General features: G+C 38.9%; 1 protein-coding gene across 1 annotated transcript in view; it reads right to left on the reverse strand.

Annotated features, from left to right (window-relative positions):
• The window catches only part of Tprg1 (tumor protein p63 regulated 1), a 113,664-nt gene that overhangs the window by 52,168 nt on the left and 43,845 nt on the right, over window positions 1-17,651 (reverse strand). The window contains exon 3 of the mRNA XM_052158817.1: window positions 13,210-13,386. Coding sequence (XP_052014777.1) covers window positions 13,210-13,386 — 177 coding nt within the window. The remainder of the gene's footprint in view (window positions 1-13,209; window positions 13,387-17,651) is intronic.

A 17,651-nucleotide genomic window follows, 5' to 3' on the forward strand; every position in this document is an offset into this window, starting at 1 on the left:
AACTGTTTGTAATTGCTTTTCAGAGTTCAGTGGCTCCAGATTTTTTATCCTGATTCGTATGGACTAGAGACCTATTTCCACAGTCACTAATTTGTAAGAGGCGAAAAGAAATGTCCTGTCTCCTTGAGTTATACTGAAGAGTGATCCCAGAAGGAAAGAATGGGAAGTTCAGGGCGCAGTCCATAGGAATGACAACCACCCCAAACCCTATACATCAGTTTCTTAGCCCATCTTCTCAATGGAATTTCTTTCATTCCTCTAGTGGATAGGTAATCTTAGGTATCAGAGATATGCAAATAAAGAAAATTTGAACTTACTTCATACCTAACTATATTTGGTATTACTGTAGTTGTTCTGGTTTGAGTCAGAGTCTCACTTTGTAACTAACCCAGGGTAGCCTTGAACTCGGCCCTTACCCTCTCAGTACTGAAACTACACTAGCCCAGCTAATTCCTAGGTGGTTTTAATTGGACAAAAATAGGAATTATAACAGGAAAACATAGGATTTATATGATCAGTGTTGAGGGTTTGAACTTAGAAGGGAAGGGGTAAGAAAAACAGAAAAAGAATATGGGAGTTGAACAGGGAAAAGAAATATCAGCTCTGGTCTATCTCCCCTCTCCCATGTCACTCTTCTTTTAGGCTGTGCAATAAATGGGTCTATGCTCAAGTGTACCATTTATTTGAAGTGTTAAATATTCCCAAAGCAAAAGAAAAAATGGCTTTTGGTTACTATGTTCTTTGCCCCTGACAGAGTTCTTATTTTTCTCATGTAATCAAAGAAACATCAGAAGCTTCTAACGTTTTGATTACTCATTAACACCAGGCATGACAGAATTACCATTAACTCATTTAAACCTTTGCATGTTAATGGGGAGCAAGCCAAGACTGCAGAAGAAGACATGGCACAAGATGGAGAGGGAATGGGGACAATCCAGGTTTTCTTCTCCAGAGGTGGAGAATCTGTGATCTCTTTATAAGCAGTTGCCCTCCTTTAACTAGGATTAAAAGGCACAGCTGCTCATTATAAGTAAATTAGCCAGAAAAGCCACACTTGCCCTCCCCAACCATCCACACCAGCACTCATCCCAACCACCAGCAATGCTCTCCTCTCTCCACTCATTTACTTGAAGTGACCCTTTGAAGTCAATACCTGTGATATCCAGATGCACTTCTCACTTCAATCTTTCCCACTGCTCCTTCCTCAATAATAAAGATGTCTGTTTATAGAATCTCTCCTACCACAGAAGCTGGGTGATTTATGGGCATTATCTCATTACACAAGAAGTAGTTATCCTAAGAGGCAAGTGGGCAGTTTTCCTCAGTTTTATACTCTGAATCATACCTATTTCTCCACAGCCCCATAGTTTGCCTCAGTGCTTTCCATACTGTTCTAACTATGAGCCCTCTCACTCTTTTGTGAGTGTCCATACAAGCAAAACACGAGGTAGGACTGTCACAGCTGCCCCCATGTGGTCATAGCTTCTCAATGAATAAGTAGAAAACTCATCTCCATGTCTGTCCTTCAGGCCTTCCACAGCAGACTAGAGTCACAGTAACAGTTACAGCTCCTTGGGGATGCATGCTCCCTCTCTTACTTTGCATAGATTCTTGCTTGCTGCAACATATACATCACATTGTCCTTCACTCTAACTTACGGCCATCACCAGAATTCCTGTTTTAGAGAAGTCTTTCCTTACATGCGTCCTCACCCCTCCAGTCTAGGTCAATGGCTGTAATAAAGGTTCTAGTGTCCTGAGAGTGGGAAGCTGTCTGTCAATGGCCTCCAGTAATGTCTCCTCTCTGATCAGCACGTCTTAGGTCATAGCCTCCCTTGGGTTGGATTACTGACTTGCCTCTCAAACAATGCAGAATGTTGTAGAACTGATGAGATGTTCCTTCTCAGATCTGGTTAACAAACTCTGGTTCTTAGCTTGCCCAACTCCTCCCCACACCCAACTCTCTTTTTCCCTCCACAGGGTAAGCCAGCAACCATGTTGTCAGTGGCTTTATGGAGAGGCACATATCACAGGGAAACTGATACCTCTGTCAACTGTCAGTAAGGACCTGGTCTGCCAACAGCAACCTGAGTGTGGAAGTGGTAGTCTTTGACATAGATTTCATATACTATTGGCAGTTTGATGGATGTTTTAGGAGAAAGTCGGAAAAACAGGACTATGCTGTTGGTTTATAAAATCAAGTTCTGATTCAATTGTAATAGTATCAACTATCAAAATATCTCAACTCTCATATTTTCCCCTTGTCTCTTAATGCACTCCAAACACTGTAATAATAGACACAGAGCATCTTCACCAGTATGCTTTGTCTGAACCTTACCCACCTTACCCACCTTACCCACACCACAAAATCCATTCTCCCACCTCATGCCAGAGAGCCCTGTGTGACCATTCCTTCTCATTCTTGAGTTCTCCTTTTTTTCTATCCACCAGCCCAGATCAAAACTCTTGTGATTTTTCCAACCCTACTCTTAAGGGGGTTATCTCCTAGTTAGCCACTTTCTCTGGCTTAATTAATTTTTTTCAACCAAACCATTTCCCCTATTGTTACTACTCTTATCATCTCAAGGGAAAAATATAATGGTTTCAGGATCCATTCCCCAGAACCCTCAACACCGTGCCGGGATATGACTAAACTCCAATTTCCTCATCCTATCATTTAAGATCATTCAGTAATTTCTAACAAAGCTTTAAAACAGCTGAGCCCTAAGACATGGTTGACTTGGCACATCACAATAACCAAACATCACCCATCCACCCCTCTTGCTGTCTACAGGTGACTCTACAGCAACCTTTCCATTATAACCCCTCCTGAGGCCCCCTTTATTCCATCCACAAGCAATTCTCTATGCTTCCCCTGTGACCATAACAAATTGGCTCACTACGGGAAGCTAAATCAGAGCCTGCTTTGAAGCATGCGTACGTGTACAGTGTGTGCCAATCTGCCTCCCTTCAAGTTAAATGTCTTGGATGCAGGGACTATCTTCTTGTTCCGGGGTACTCAATATCCCAATACACACACTATGGCCTGATCTCAAAAAGGACTCACCAAACAGGATTTAAATATTAGTTGGAAAGAACTACACTTCTGGAGCTCTGTTTGATTTTTCAAAATGCTGCTGCAGGGAGGAAAGATTATTAATAAGTGGCTTAAAAAAAAAAAACCTAAAGCAAAGACCACAAACCACCTCTAAAGCCAAAGGGGGAAATGTGATAAGAAAGAATTCCATTGGTGTCTTTAATCCCACGAGTTTGAGAAAACAACAAAATACCAGCTTGCTCCAGATCATTTCTTCTTAATTAAAAGTTATTCGGATTCCTTTGGTACACTCAATTTTCTGGTCAGGTCAACACAAAAGTAACTAACATGACTTTGTAGCAGCATTCATACCTCCCTGTCTCCCCAACCTCACTCCTGGAGTTATGCAACCTTTGGGGGCGGCATACACTTCAACTATTTGCTCTGTGCTCATAATTACATTGTCTAGACAGGAGATGTTGCTGGAGCAATAGGAAAATATTTTACAAGGTGTTCCACAGAACCACACTTATAACAGTGATTAGAACACACTGACAGACGCGAAGCCAGCAGAATGAGCCTGGGCCAGGAGCCGATTTTACGCAGAGGAGAAGCTCTTTGAAGCTCTCAGCTGAGGAAGAGATGCCAAATTAGAATGCTGAGGGGCACAGAGCATCATCGTGGCCTTCAGATTCTTGAGTTCACAAACTCAAGTCTGAGACTACAGAAGAGTGTCTAGGAAGGTTCTACTTCCCTCTTCAACATGCTCGCACCAAGTCCCCCCCAGGGGCAGGAGATACTCGAGTTGTGTGAGTCTCTCCAGAGATAAGGACAGGTGTTAGTAACAGAAACCAGCTTCTCGGGCCTGTGAGCAAATCCCTATGTTTGCAGAATGCAAATGAAAACTTCACTGAGAGATATATGTATAATAGCTCCTCTTGTAGGATACCATTTCTTGGTCTGGGCCACTCAGCTTTGTCTGGCATATCAATGTGACAGCAACACTATTTCCCTGCAGAAAATCTCTTTAGAGCTATTTTTCAAAGGAGGAATTGATCACTTAAAATCATTTTTTTCCACAAAAATGAATAGCTTATGTAAGAAGAGGCCCAGGTGCGTACATATAACAGTCAATACCACGAAGAAATAGGGAAGTCTAGATGCATTATCACGTCAGCAAAATGAGATTCAGAAAGGACAAGAGACTGACAGACATATCAGAAAATTTTGTCAGGACAAGGTCCCGCCAAGCCTTTACATTTGCTTCTGTCTCTCAAACACTTATTCCTCATCAGATAATGTTCCAAGTATGGGCCATGTTTAGGTCATCAGAGACTGGCATCATTACATCCCATTTCCGGTTTGCAAATGAGACTGAGCCAAAGGATTCAAGCCATTTGCTCCTGGTCATTCAGAAGCAGATCTGTCTGCTAGGATTCAAAAGAAAACACAGTGAGAAGTGGCCCCTCAATAATTAAAATGTGCTTGAGAATAAGAATTAGGTGTAGATGGGCAGACAGCATACACCTTTAGCCCATCCCATCAAGAGATAAAGGAAGACTGATATCTGAGTTCGAGGCCAATCTGATCTACAGAGAGGGTTTCAGGTCAGCCAGGGCTACATGGAGAACCATGTCTCAAAAAACAAACAAACAAACAAAAGAATAAATAAATAAATAAATAAGGCAGAGAACCCCTACCTGGGATGACTCCCCCTCTGTTTCCAGAAGCAGAAGAGGCATTTGACTACTTGGAGTCTGACCTTCCTGACTATCCTCGGTGAACTTATTTTTAAGAGCATCAAGGTTAAAAAGTCAACGTGGATTTTTCAGTCTTTAAATGCATTTACGAAATACTTCCTCACTGATCACTTAAGTCTACCTATGAGGTAACCAATAAGGATTTTATTACTTTATTTACATCTTATATTTATATAAATTTTAATCTTTATTACACAATTATTTTATTATGGATATTTCATCAATTGGAAATTGAGGCACATTAGAAATTAAAGTCACATCAAGACAAATGACTGTAGCCCTGTCTGGATTAAACAAGTAAATCTCTTTCCCAAAAGAAACAGAAAGTTCTAGTGTTTTGTCCAAATTCACAAGACATGGAATAAATGGGTAGGCTTTACTCCTATAATTAAAGGCCAGTCTTCATCGCCATTTTTTGGAGAGATTAGAAACACAATTATTAATTAGTTTTCAATGAAAATCTGGGAACAGAACTAATTAAGATAGAAACAATATTGGGTTCCATCATAGATCCGAGGCTACTTCCTAGTTTTGACTATGGTGAGTGCTCTAAACCAAAAGAATCTCTCATTTTTGATTTCACTAAAAAGTCATCTCTACTCTTTAGGATTCCCTTGCCAGTACCCCTTTCTTTCCTTTACACCCAAAACAAACTGAATTGAAACAACAGTTTTGTGAAGGCCAGCATATAGTAAACACTGTTATCTGTTCTGCTCAATTCTGATGACCTCCATTGAGGCCTTAGGAGAAGGCATAGCTCCAATATCAGGAGACGAGATCTTCACCCTGAGTTGCAGAGACAAATAGAAGAAAGATCAAGAGCAGAAGCAAAAACAACAACAACAACAACAACAACAACAAAAACCAAAGCCCAAACATAAACCAAAAGGTAGGGTTTGAGAAAAGAGTACACTGGAGTGAAGAGGAAGATAAGAAAGAAAAGGAGAAGAGGGGAGGAGAAGAGAGGAGGGAGGGTAGGAGAGGGAAGGGAAGGTGGAGGGGGAAGGTAGGAGAGGAGAGGGGAGTGGAAGGGAAATGAGAGGAGAGGAGAATTCTAGAGTAAGGGGAAAGAAAAAAGAAAAAAGAGGTGCTAGAGAAATGGCTCAGAGGTTAAGAGCACTGGCTGCTCTTTCAGAGGTCCTGAGTTCAATTCTTAGCAACCATATGGTGGCTCATAATTCATCTATAATGGGATTTGATGCCATCTTCTGGTGTGTCTGAAGACAGCAACAATGTACTCAAACTAATAAATCAAAAAAAAGAAAGAAAAAAGAAGGGAGAAGGAAGAAAGGAAGGAAGGAAGGAAGGAAGGAAGGAAGGAAGGAAGGAAGGAAGGAAGGAAGGAAGGAAGGAAGGAAGGAAGGAAGGAAGGAAGGTGGAAGAAGGAGGAGGAAGGAAAGAAAGAAATGAAGGAAGGAAGGAAGGAAGGAGGGAAGGAAGGAGGAAGAAGGAGGAGGAGGAAGGAAAGAAAGGACAGAAGGAAGGAGGGAAGGAAGGAAGAAAGAAAGAAAGAAAGAAAGAAAGAAAGAAAGAAAGAAAGAAAGAAAGAAAGAAAGAAAGAGAAAGAAAGAAAGAAAGAAAGAAAGAAAGAAAGAAAGAAAGAAAGAAAGAAAGAAAGAAAGAAAGAAAGAAAGAAAGAAAGTCTCACTTTCCTTAAGTATAAAATGAAGGCAATCAGCCTTGCTTACTGTTGGTTGTTGAAAGTCACTTGTTACAGTGGAGACAGGGGCCCTTAAGCAGCAATTTCTCCAGCAATCAGGTGTATTAGTGTTCTTAGTTCTTGTTTCTTTTAAGAAGGAAACTAACTGCACTCTGTCCAGGATTTTCTCAGGAGTCCATTTGTCTTGCTCTTTTGCAGTTGGTTCTCCCTTGTCACCTACTCTACCTGGTGCTGCTGCTGCCTTACTGCTGACCTAATAATGGTGACTTAATACCCAAGATAGGTCAACTTGGTTGGAAGTAAAGATAACAATCAAATGAATCTACTTAGTTCCATGTTAACAAAACCTATAATCTAAAAGAAAAGCAGAACTTGTTAACACACCCAACAACCATGAAGTATATTATAAAGTGCTTCATATCATGTCATTAGAATGGACCTAACACTAAAATTGTTAATGAAGCAGGACTATTAACTGCAGCTTTTTAAAGATGAGGAAACAATGTTAACCACTACAAGAAACTGGAAATAGAATCCAGTGCTGTGCTCCTAACCTAGCATTCTGACATGAAAGTTCTGCTAACTGACCCTCAACAATGCTCACTCAGGAACTCCTTTATACTAGACCTCTGGCATTCAGAGGCAGACATCTGGCTAGTCTCTCTCACTCTATCTGCAGATCACAAAGCCAGATAAAGCCACACAGGTTAATTAGGAGACCTGGCTTTACATCAGTTTCTAGTAGTAATAATTGGATACCTCGTGGGAGAGTGAATAAAATATTCCATAAAAGTAAAATCGTGTTTGGTAAAACTAAGGTATGAAGGAGGTGAGGATGCGAGGCTTGAAGAAATATGCAGAGCTCTCAGCTTTCAGAGTAGTGGCTCAGTGTAAATGACGAGAGAATGTTAAATGGAAGCATTAATCAAGGAAATAATCGTTAAAGTAATAAGGCTTATTGTAAACATAACGTATTGAAATTTAATGATGCAGAAGTAGTGAAATAAATATCAAATATCGTGTTCATTTAGGCTTGGAACCAGTCTACAGTAAAATGAAACACAGACTACAAATGTAAATTTGGAAAAAACTCCACAGAGTTTAAAACAATGTAATCATTAATAATGTAATATATTTCTAAACTATAATAATAAATCAAGGTGAAAGAACAAAGACCAGGGCTATTATATGACTGTATTTAAACAGTTCATCTTAAACAACTTCCATGCTGAATCATAAGGTAAAATCTAATTCAGCACTACATACTAATAATATCAAAATCAAAGTGATTCAGAAAGTTGAAATTTAAAAATAGGTAACAATGTACCATAAAAATATTTTAAAAGAACATAAAGATTGGAGAATAGGCAGTTTATAATTAAAAAATATCTTAAACACCTATTAAAATTTGTACATAAACAACACATTACAAGTATCCATAATGTAAATTGATAAAAGCAAAACAATCACCACAGAAACAAGAAAATGTAATTCTTTTTCAGCCCAGAATGGATCAAGTAGTCAGCAAATTTACTAAACAAATGGGCAAAGAGAGAAAATATAAATACAATGGTAGTGTGTCTACCACTATACCATATATCAAGCTTGGAACGCAGAAAGCAAAAGCATTATTTCCAAATATTTGTCAATTTAAAAAATTAGATGTTTGAATGTAAAATATTCGTTAAATTATATACAGTTGGAAAATAAGAGATTGGCCCAGTGATCATGGATTGTAATGCTATTAATTACCAAGTGCCTTGTCATCCTGAAGGTGCAGAACTGATAGCAAAATCGAATGACCTTTAGAAGACACTTTTACACAGCCAATTATGGGGCAGCTACCTGGAGAGCTGGGCATAGACCTAGGCTGTATATTTTTTTTGAATTAGCATCCAGTGTTTAGTATGATTTCTCTCATAGCCAAGATCCATGATTTCAGAAATCAGTTTTATAAAACCTGTGTCAAGGTCCGAGTTGCCCAAGTCTAAGTGGAGCTCAGCTCAAATGGAGGGCTCCCTCTGTCAGCAGGGCTTCTATTTCTCTGCCTGACCTCATCTGGACAATGTTCCTGAACACAGGTGGCTGTCTTTATCTAAAGAATGTCCTTGTGCAGAGCTGTTTAAACTCAGCACACAAGTCCTATTCTGGCTTCCCTTCCTACATGATAATTAGGTATACTATTATGATCATTAACTCTTACCCTAAAAGCCCTTATATACCTTATTTCTGGAACAATAAAGTAGAATTGAGTCACAAAGTAGAAAGAAAGAAAGAAAGAAAGAAAGAAAGAAAGAAAGAAAGAAAGAAAGAAAGAAAGAAAGAAAGAAAGAAAGAAAGAAAGAAAGAAAGAAAGAAAGGAAGGAAGAAAGGAAGGAAGGAAGGAAGGAAGGAAGGAAGGAAGGAAGGAAGGAAGGAAGGAAGAAACAAAGAAACAAAGAAACAAAGAAACACAGAAAGGGAAGAGACTATATGATCATCCTCAGAGATCCAGAATCAAACACATAATCTTAAATAAATATTTCTGTGTCTACACAGACACAGACAACTTGGAAAGTCTATAAAGATCCAACTATGTGACATTCTGGAAAAGGCAAAACTAAAGAGATAGAAAGAACCCTGAGTGTTCTCTAGTGGTAGGTATGCATATAAGTTTCAGGAATACTGCTAAACACTATATAATGCAGAACAGTTTCCCAGAAAAAAATAACTCATCTGTCCAAGTCACTAATAATGTTAAGGTTAATTTCTGCCATAAAGTAGCCATGCTGTGGATTGCCCTGGTGTTGTTTGTATTTTGATGCTAATTCTGTTTCCTCAAGAGGGGTTGCCCTGACACAGAGTGGATCTTGTACTCAGGTGATTCCATGTGAGCCTTTTCTCCATTTTGTTTGGCTCAATAAAGATGGCAGGAGCTAATTGTTCGGTAAAGAAAGGATAAGGCAGGATTTCTGGGCAGAACAGGAAGAGAAAGGGGCCAAGAGGATGAGAGGTCAGAGCAGGTGGTGGAGTGGATAGGAAGCTGTAGCCATGTGTGTCTCTCAGAGCACCAGTAGTTTGTAGCCTCAGCAGGCAACTGCAGAGACCCAGGAGTATAGACAAGATATTCTTCACCCAGCCTTTGAGTTGTCTTGTCAGTTTTAAAATATAAAAGTCTCTAGTGTTTTCCTTCCACTGGGGTAAAAGGAGCTGGGTGAGATGGCCATTGTTGACATCAGGCAGGGAACAGACACTGCAGTGGCTTGTGGAAGATGGGTGAGAGACTGGCATTAGGCAAGGAGGAGCTGATGGTGCTCTCAGGAATACGGGCAGCAGCTGTTCTCAGAATAGCTGGGATTTGGGGAAAGCATTAGCTAGCCATGTGGGCTGACTAGACAGTGGTGAACAGCTGCTTATCCCAAAGCCAAGCCAGAGCAATTGAGCCATTTTTTTAAATAATACATAACACAACCACAATACATATCATAGATGAAAGCCAATAAATGGACTAGAAGCCAGTTATGACAAATATTTGATCAAAACATAAGCAAAATCGAACAAAGAAACCAAAAGTAAAGGAAAACAATAGAAAATGTGTAACAGGTATCAAAATTCACACAAAAAAATGTTGGGGGTTGGTTTGATGCTTCTATGTTCAGAATGCTAAATTCTGAACCTCAAGATCTGATTGCCATGGACAAGAAGATTCTCATGTGCACCAGCCTTTGCTGTGCAAATCTTGCTCCCCAACTTAAAGCTTTTGGTTAAATAAAAGTGGCTACAGCCACTTACTGGGGAGAACAGATGTAGGTGGGGGTTTCTGTTACCAGGCTGGTGGTTGCAGGTAATGATCCCAAGGGGAAAGAAGAGAGGAGAAGGAGAAAGATGGAGAAGTGGATCGACCTTTAAGAAACTATGCCTCTTGTTGAGGATCCAGGTTCAGGTCCCATCACCCACATCAGGTGGTTCACAACCTCTTGTGACTTTAGTTCCAAGGTATCTAATGCCCTCTGCTGGCCTCCTGAGGCACCCACACGAGTGTGATGCACAAGAACTCATACTTAACAACACCTATAACTTTCTGAACACTCATCACAGAAAACCAGACAAATCCTACATTAATATCCTTGGTTTCTTCTTTAAGCAGAGGGAAAGTAAACCCTGATAAACAGGTGAGAAAAACTCTAGAGAAAAGAGCAGAAAAATCCCAGTATATAGTATTCAAGCAGCAGGGAAATACAGGTAAAAGGCAAGTTAAAAGGGAACAAAAGGTGTGTCCACCGAAGACAAGGTTAATACAAAGTAGAAACTTCAGCCCACCCTTCACAGGAAGTGAAAAGCATTACTAAGATTCTACTGACATCAAAGGGGAAATAGGACTGCTCTTAATAACTTTATACCTTCAAGCCCAACTAATTACACTGAAGAGAGTTCTTGAAAAACACAGTTCACCAAAATTAAAGCAAATCAAAGAAAGTATAATTATATAATATTCATGAAATAATCTTATTTAAGAAACTATTCCACCTAGTAGTGTCAAGATTCCCCCGTGTAAATGCTATCAAATATTCAAGACAGAAGTAAATTACTCATAAACAAAATCTCCTAGAAAAATAAAGACTACAGTATTTCTTAACTTCTTGTATGAAAACAACGCAATGCATATATTCACTGTGACAACACAAAAATAACAAATGACAGACTAAAGGACCTCACATGCGGCAGCAGAATCCAAGAGAATAATCAAACCTGTTCTGTGCTTTGATGAGTAGAATGGAATAAAAAAAAATGTGTAAATATCTGGAGATGTGTGAGGAAGGGAATACATATGATGCAGGTGCATTTCAAGCCATGAGAGAAAGGAGAACTACCAAATGACTCATGGAGAAAAAATATTTAGCTGGTTGAATATTTCCCAACTCAAGCAAAATTTAGACCAAATAGCAACTTAGCCATGTTTAGAAGCTAAATTGTGAACTCAAAACTTGGAAATGTATAGTAGTATAAATCTGTTTCATATAGTGAATTCCTCAAAAAGACAAATTTCAAAACCCTGACAGAATGATAACTCTTACACTTAAGAATTAGAGGCTTTAAAATAACTTTATAATGTTGTAAGTGTTGTGACAGACTAGGACAAAATATGTACAACGTGCAGGGTAGAAAAGAGATATACTCTCTGATACACATGCATCTCTAAAAACCAGAATGGACAAATACTTTCTCTGGTCAAAAAGGTCTTCTTACAGAAAAAATATTCTCCTTTCACAATCTTGTAATGCAAATTAAATGAAGAATAATGTCTTTAATCTAGTTGACTGGCAAGGTAAGAATGTTTCATTAATGCAGTGTAGCAAAGGATATCCTCTTGTATCAACATTTACATTGCAGATGGCAGGCATTTGGCTATTTCTATGAATCAAGATTTACAAGAATTTAACCTAACAAATCTCACCCCTGGAACTCCAGTACAGATGCATTTGCACAATTACACAAATTATGCAAAGTCCCACAGGCAAGAATATTTGCAGGAGCACACTTAGCAAAGACAAACATAAATATCCACCACAACAAGCTAACTAAGTAGGTTTAACAGTAACACTTTTCAGTAGTAAATACTGAGACTGATCTTCAGCTGTATAAATTTTAAAGATATACACAGAGACTGTTTGGTATATTATATCTCTAGACAATGTCTTCAAAAGTGGGAAATGAATAACTGGTGTCCATGTAAAGAATTTTAGATAAAGGATATGGAGAAGAAATCCGTGGTCTTAAAAATAAATATTTTGTAACATTTAAATATATCTTAAATGTATATTATTATTATTATTATTATTATTATTATTATTATTAAACCTCCTGCTCTAAAAGTCAATAAACTAAGTTACTTTCTGTATCCATGAAAAGAGCAAATTAAGCACAAGTCTTTGGATAGGGTAAGCTTTGGCAAAGAAAACCATCTGCTTGTTCAAGGTACTCTCGGTTTTCAGAGTACTGAATGTGCCAAACCTAATACCAGGTACTTAATAGAAAACAAAAATGTTGCCTACCTTTTGTGAGCTCACAGTTCTATGAGAAGAGCTCACCTTCACCCATCAGTGAAGATGGCTAGCCTATGGCTTATGTCTATTAAATCTAAAAGAGTTGGAAAACACATGTATTTCCAAGATCAACACAGCAACTTAGCTAAGTCAACACTCCTCCTCTGTAGTCCTCAGCTGGTCCCTTGTTAATGGTCTGAGATTATTGAGCTTCCAGGAGGAGTTTGAAAGTACTATAAAGTGACTGACTACATTGAGGTCTGTCCATCTGGTTTTACAAAACAATGTGAATCACCAACCGTATCACATGCTGCCAGTCCTGCCTCACTCTTGGAGCCTATGCAGTTCTTCCCTCTTGGAATACCATTAACTATCTGCCTGTCTGGGTAGCTCCTACCCAACAACAAGTACTAGCTCAAGTGCTTCTCCAAGGAAACCTTCTCTAACTGTTTGCCATGTGAATTGAGAAGGAACCTTTTCGTTTTATGCTAATATCTCTCCCTACCTAAATATGTTCATCTATTTATTTAGGTTGTTATTCTGCTTAAAGTCACATCTGCAGTGCTTAACATCAATTAGAAACTAACTCAATACTTTGATGCACTTAATGGAAAGATTTCCCTCCCTTCCTCTCTGCTTTCTTCCAGCCTATCTTACTCAATGATATTGATTTCCCTGCATACGTCTGCCTTGCTTCACAGCTTCTTCAAGTCTGAAGCATTATACTCACTTGTCCAGAGACATCCCTGGGAAAACAAACGTGCCCAGGCAGATGCGGCAGATGGCACTCAGGGGAACCTGCTGCATCTGCACACAGCTGAGCATGATGAAGTCATATTTGCAGATCAAGAGGGTCTTGTCTGTGAGTAGCAGGATCTTCTCCTTCTCGTTGTTCCAGTGATCAATCCTGTAGGACCAAACACAGTGAAGAAGAAATTATTATATAGCCTCATATTATTATATATTATATATATAATATAATATATATAATAATATTATATTTAACAGTGTTCTGTAAGACATCAAGCACCACAGAATAAAGGAGAGGCTAAGAAATACCTACTGCTACCCTTAGTCAGTCTGCCCCAGGTATATGAGGGAAAAACAAAACAAAACAAAGAAACGAACAAGAGGGAAATGAATATCTTCTGAGCACACTGTTCAAGATAGTTCCCCATTAGATAAACTAATTTGAGGAAAGCCAAGTCTACTTCATCTTGGCCTCCAATCAATTTGAGTTTCTTGCCCTCCCTGCTTGCTAGGAAATCCTCATGGAGCATTCTTTCTTCAGTGATACCAGCAACTCATGCTGTACCACAAAGTCCTGTCACTTACAGGATTACAGCTTACACTTATCTCCAGGAACCATTATTAGTTATGCAGAGATGAGACAGAGACTTAAATGCAAGCTGCCATAATCTAAGCCCATCTCTCTATATCCATCTGGTGGATAGATAGCCAAGAAACTGAACAGCAGATGCTTGGTAAGTATAGATTGACTTGATTTGCTCCTAAAATGAGAGCTTTTAGGGGTGCATGTGAAACATTTTGACTGTGAATTAAGAATCCTAAAAGAAAATAGGAATGAAATAATAGTGCTTTCTATGTAAGAAAAAGTAATTTCTGCATATTCTCCATATTCTACAGCTCTTGCCTGTCCATCTAATATATCTTCAGAATATAAGATGTTATGACTTATGTGCCTGGAGCAATTGCTTAGCAGTTAAGACCTCTGACTACTCTTCCAAAGGACCTGAGTTTGATTCCCAGAACTCACATGGTGGCTCACAACCATCTGTGGTTCCAGTTCTATGGGATATTTCATCAGACTCTGAACACCAGACACATACATGGTGCACATACATGGATGCTAGCCAAATATGGATGTATATAAAAATAAGTTAATTTTAAAAGTCTTAATGGTTTATTAAAATTGTTTTAGTGTGTGCTTTTTTCTGAAAGATTGAAACATTATTCTGTGAACAATTTATGTCTTGAGTTCTGACCATACATAATCAATCTAGTCATTGTTATGGGCACCATGCTCGCAAACCATTACCTGAACAGTAGCCATGGTGGAGTTCATAAACTATGAGCTGAACAGCATTGCTCCCTTTACTTTGCTGCACAGCCCCCCTTTAACTTAGGATCAAATCCAAGGCTCCTAAGACAAATGACAGATCTCTATATGGCCTGGCCTTTGCCCAGAGTCATCTCATAGCACAGAGAAAAATCAAAGTCCTATTCATGCTTCAAATTCATAGGTTTCTTAGGCTGTTTTATGAGCCTGGATCCTTATTATGCTGTCTCAGAGCACCCTAACTCTTTCTCTTCTCACATATATCTACATAATTTATTTCTTATTTTAAATTTATTACAAATGTATTGTACATTTATTATATTTTTATTACATGGTTATAATTACTTATAATTTATTATAATTCCATAGATATATTTGGAAGTGAAAGTATAAGATCCAGTGTGAATTTCCGCAGTTCTCATTCTGAATGGCAACATTAACTGTATGGAACCTCATCGAATTATATAGTCTTTGGATCTGGCTAATTTTATTGTCTGAAGTTTTTTAATCTACATGATTTTCAAGAAAAAAAATAATATGCAAAGTGTTTAGTAATTATGTTTAGTGGATTCCATGAAGACACTGGCCATACAGAATAAATACTGATTACAGAAGTTAACATAATTCAAGTAAGTATGGGCCATTCACGCTATATGTAAGAAAATGCATGACAAAGTGTGTAGTATATATGTATGTATGAATGTATGTATGAAATACAAACATATCTGAACAAAAAGTGGATTTCAAACTTAACTTTGGATCCTTTGTGGGAAATAACTCTGTGAACAGAAATGTGTATTTCTATCACTTAATAACCCTGTATGATTAGACTTTAAACTTCCTTTGGCTTACGTAGCTTGTTTCTGAAATGGACACAAAACTTACCATGTTATTCTGTAGGGAGAAATCTTGGAAATGACTCCATTAGGATTCTAAACGTAGCAGTGCTTAGGAGTGGTATGACACTTATCACTAAGGGGCTTAAAGTGACTGAATATATATGCTACCTGTGGTGTAGTATAAAGATGAGTAAGAGAAAATAAAATGAACATCCATGGGAAGAGGAACAGGAGAAGTGTGAAAGAAGAAAATAGAGATAAGGGGAAAAAAGTAAGGGAAATCAAGGAGGAGCTGGTATAGAAGCAGAGCATTGATGGGCCTGTGGCACAGTGGCCATGGTGTATTTACAAGTGTGTGCTTTCCGTGTGCCCACAACCTTCTGAAGGAGGTTATATGCACAGTCATTGAACTAGAAAATTAAGTCAGTTACAGTATGGTGGGAAAAAAGACCTTTGAACCCAACAGGCTCTGTGGTTTTCACCCATGTTATGCAAGTAACATCAACTCCTACTCTACTGAGAGAAAACTATTTTTATTTATTTTTTTATTTTCTATATTCTTTGTTTACATTCCAAATGCTTTCCCCTTTCCAGGTTCCCCTGTCCCCATCGGTCTCATAAGCCCTCTTCCCTCCTCCCATTTCCCAATCACGCCCCTCCCATTTCTCTGTCCTGGTACTCACCTACAATACTGGATCAACTCTTTTCAGAACCAGGGCCCTCTCTTTCCCTCTTCTTGGGTATCATTTGATATGCTAATTGTGTCTTGAGAATTCAGAGCTTCTGGTCTAATTAATATCCAGCTATCGGAGACAGGCATTCCATGTGTATTCTTTTGTGATTGGGTTACCTCACATAGGATATTTTCCAGTTCCAACCATTTGCCTAAGAATTTCATGAATTCATTGTTTTTAATTGCTGAGTAGTATTCCATTGTGTAAATATACCACATTTTCTGTATCCATTCCTCCTTTGAGGGACACCTGGGTTCTTTCCAGATTCTGGCTATTATAAATAAGACCGCTATGAATATAGTGGAGGATGTGTCCTTATTGCATGCTGGGAATCCTCTGGGTATATGCCCGGGAGAGGTATAGCAGGATCCTCCGTAAGTGTCATGTCCAGTTTTCTGAGGAACCACCAGACTGATTTCCAGAGTGGTTGTACCATCTTGCAATCCCACCAGCAGTGGAGGAGTGTTCCTCTTTCTCCACATCCTCTCCAACACCTGCTGTCTCCTGAGTTTTTAACCTTAGCCATTCTGACTTGTGTGAGGTGAAATCTCAAGGTTATTTTGATTTGCATTTCCCTAATGATTAATGATGTTGAACATTTCTTAAGGTGCTTCTCAGCCATCTGAAGTTCTTTAGGTGAAAATTCTTTGTTTAGCTCTGTACCCCATTTTTTTATTCGATATAATTTATTTACATTTCAAATGATTTCCCCTTTTCTAGCCCCCCACTCCCCAAAAGTCCCGTAAGCCCCCTTCTCTTCCCCTGTCCTCCCACCCACCCCTTCCCACTTCCCCGTTCTGGTTTTGCCGAATACTGCTTCACTGAGTCTTTCCAGAACCAGGGGCCACTCCTCCTTTCTTCTTGTACCTCATTTGATGTGTGGATTATGTTTTGGGTATTCCAGTTTTCTAGGTTAATATCCACTTATTAGTGAGTGCATACCATGATTCACCTTTTGAGTCTGGGTTACCTCACTTAGTATGATGTTCTCTAGCTCCATCCATTAGCCTAAGAATTTCATGAATTCATTGTTTCTAATGGCTGAATAGTACTCCATTGTGTAGATATACCACATTTTTTGCATCCACTCTTCTGTTGAGGGATACCTGGGTTCTTTCCAGCTTCTGGCAATTATAAATAGGGCTGCTATGAACATAGTAGAGCATGTATCCTTATTACATAGTGGGGAATCCTCTGGGTATATGCCCAGGAGTGGTATAGCAGGATCTTCGGGAAGTGAGGTGCCCAGCTTTCGGAGGAATCGCCAGACTGATTTCCAGAGTGGTTGTACCATTTTGCAACCCCACCAGCAGTGGAGGAGTGTTCCTCTTTCTCCACACCCTCTCCAACACCTGCTGTCTCCTGAATTTTTAATCTTATCCATTCTGACTGGTGTAAGATGAAATCTCAGGGTTGTTTTGATTTGCATTTCCCTAATGACTAATGAAGTTGAGCATTTTTTAAGATGCTTCTCCGCCATCCGAAGTTCTTCAGGTGAGAATTCTTTGTTTAACTCTGT

The sequence above is a fragment of the Apodemus sylvaticus genome, chromosome 15, assembly GCF_947179515.1.
Source record: "Apodemus sylvaticus chromosome 15, mApoSyl1.1, whole genome shotgun sequence".
Taxonomy (NCBI): Eukaryota; Metazoa; Chordata; class Mammalia; order Rodentia; family Muridae; genus Apodemus; species Apodemus sylvaticus.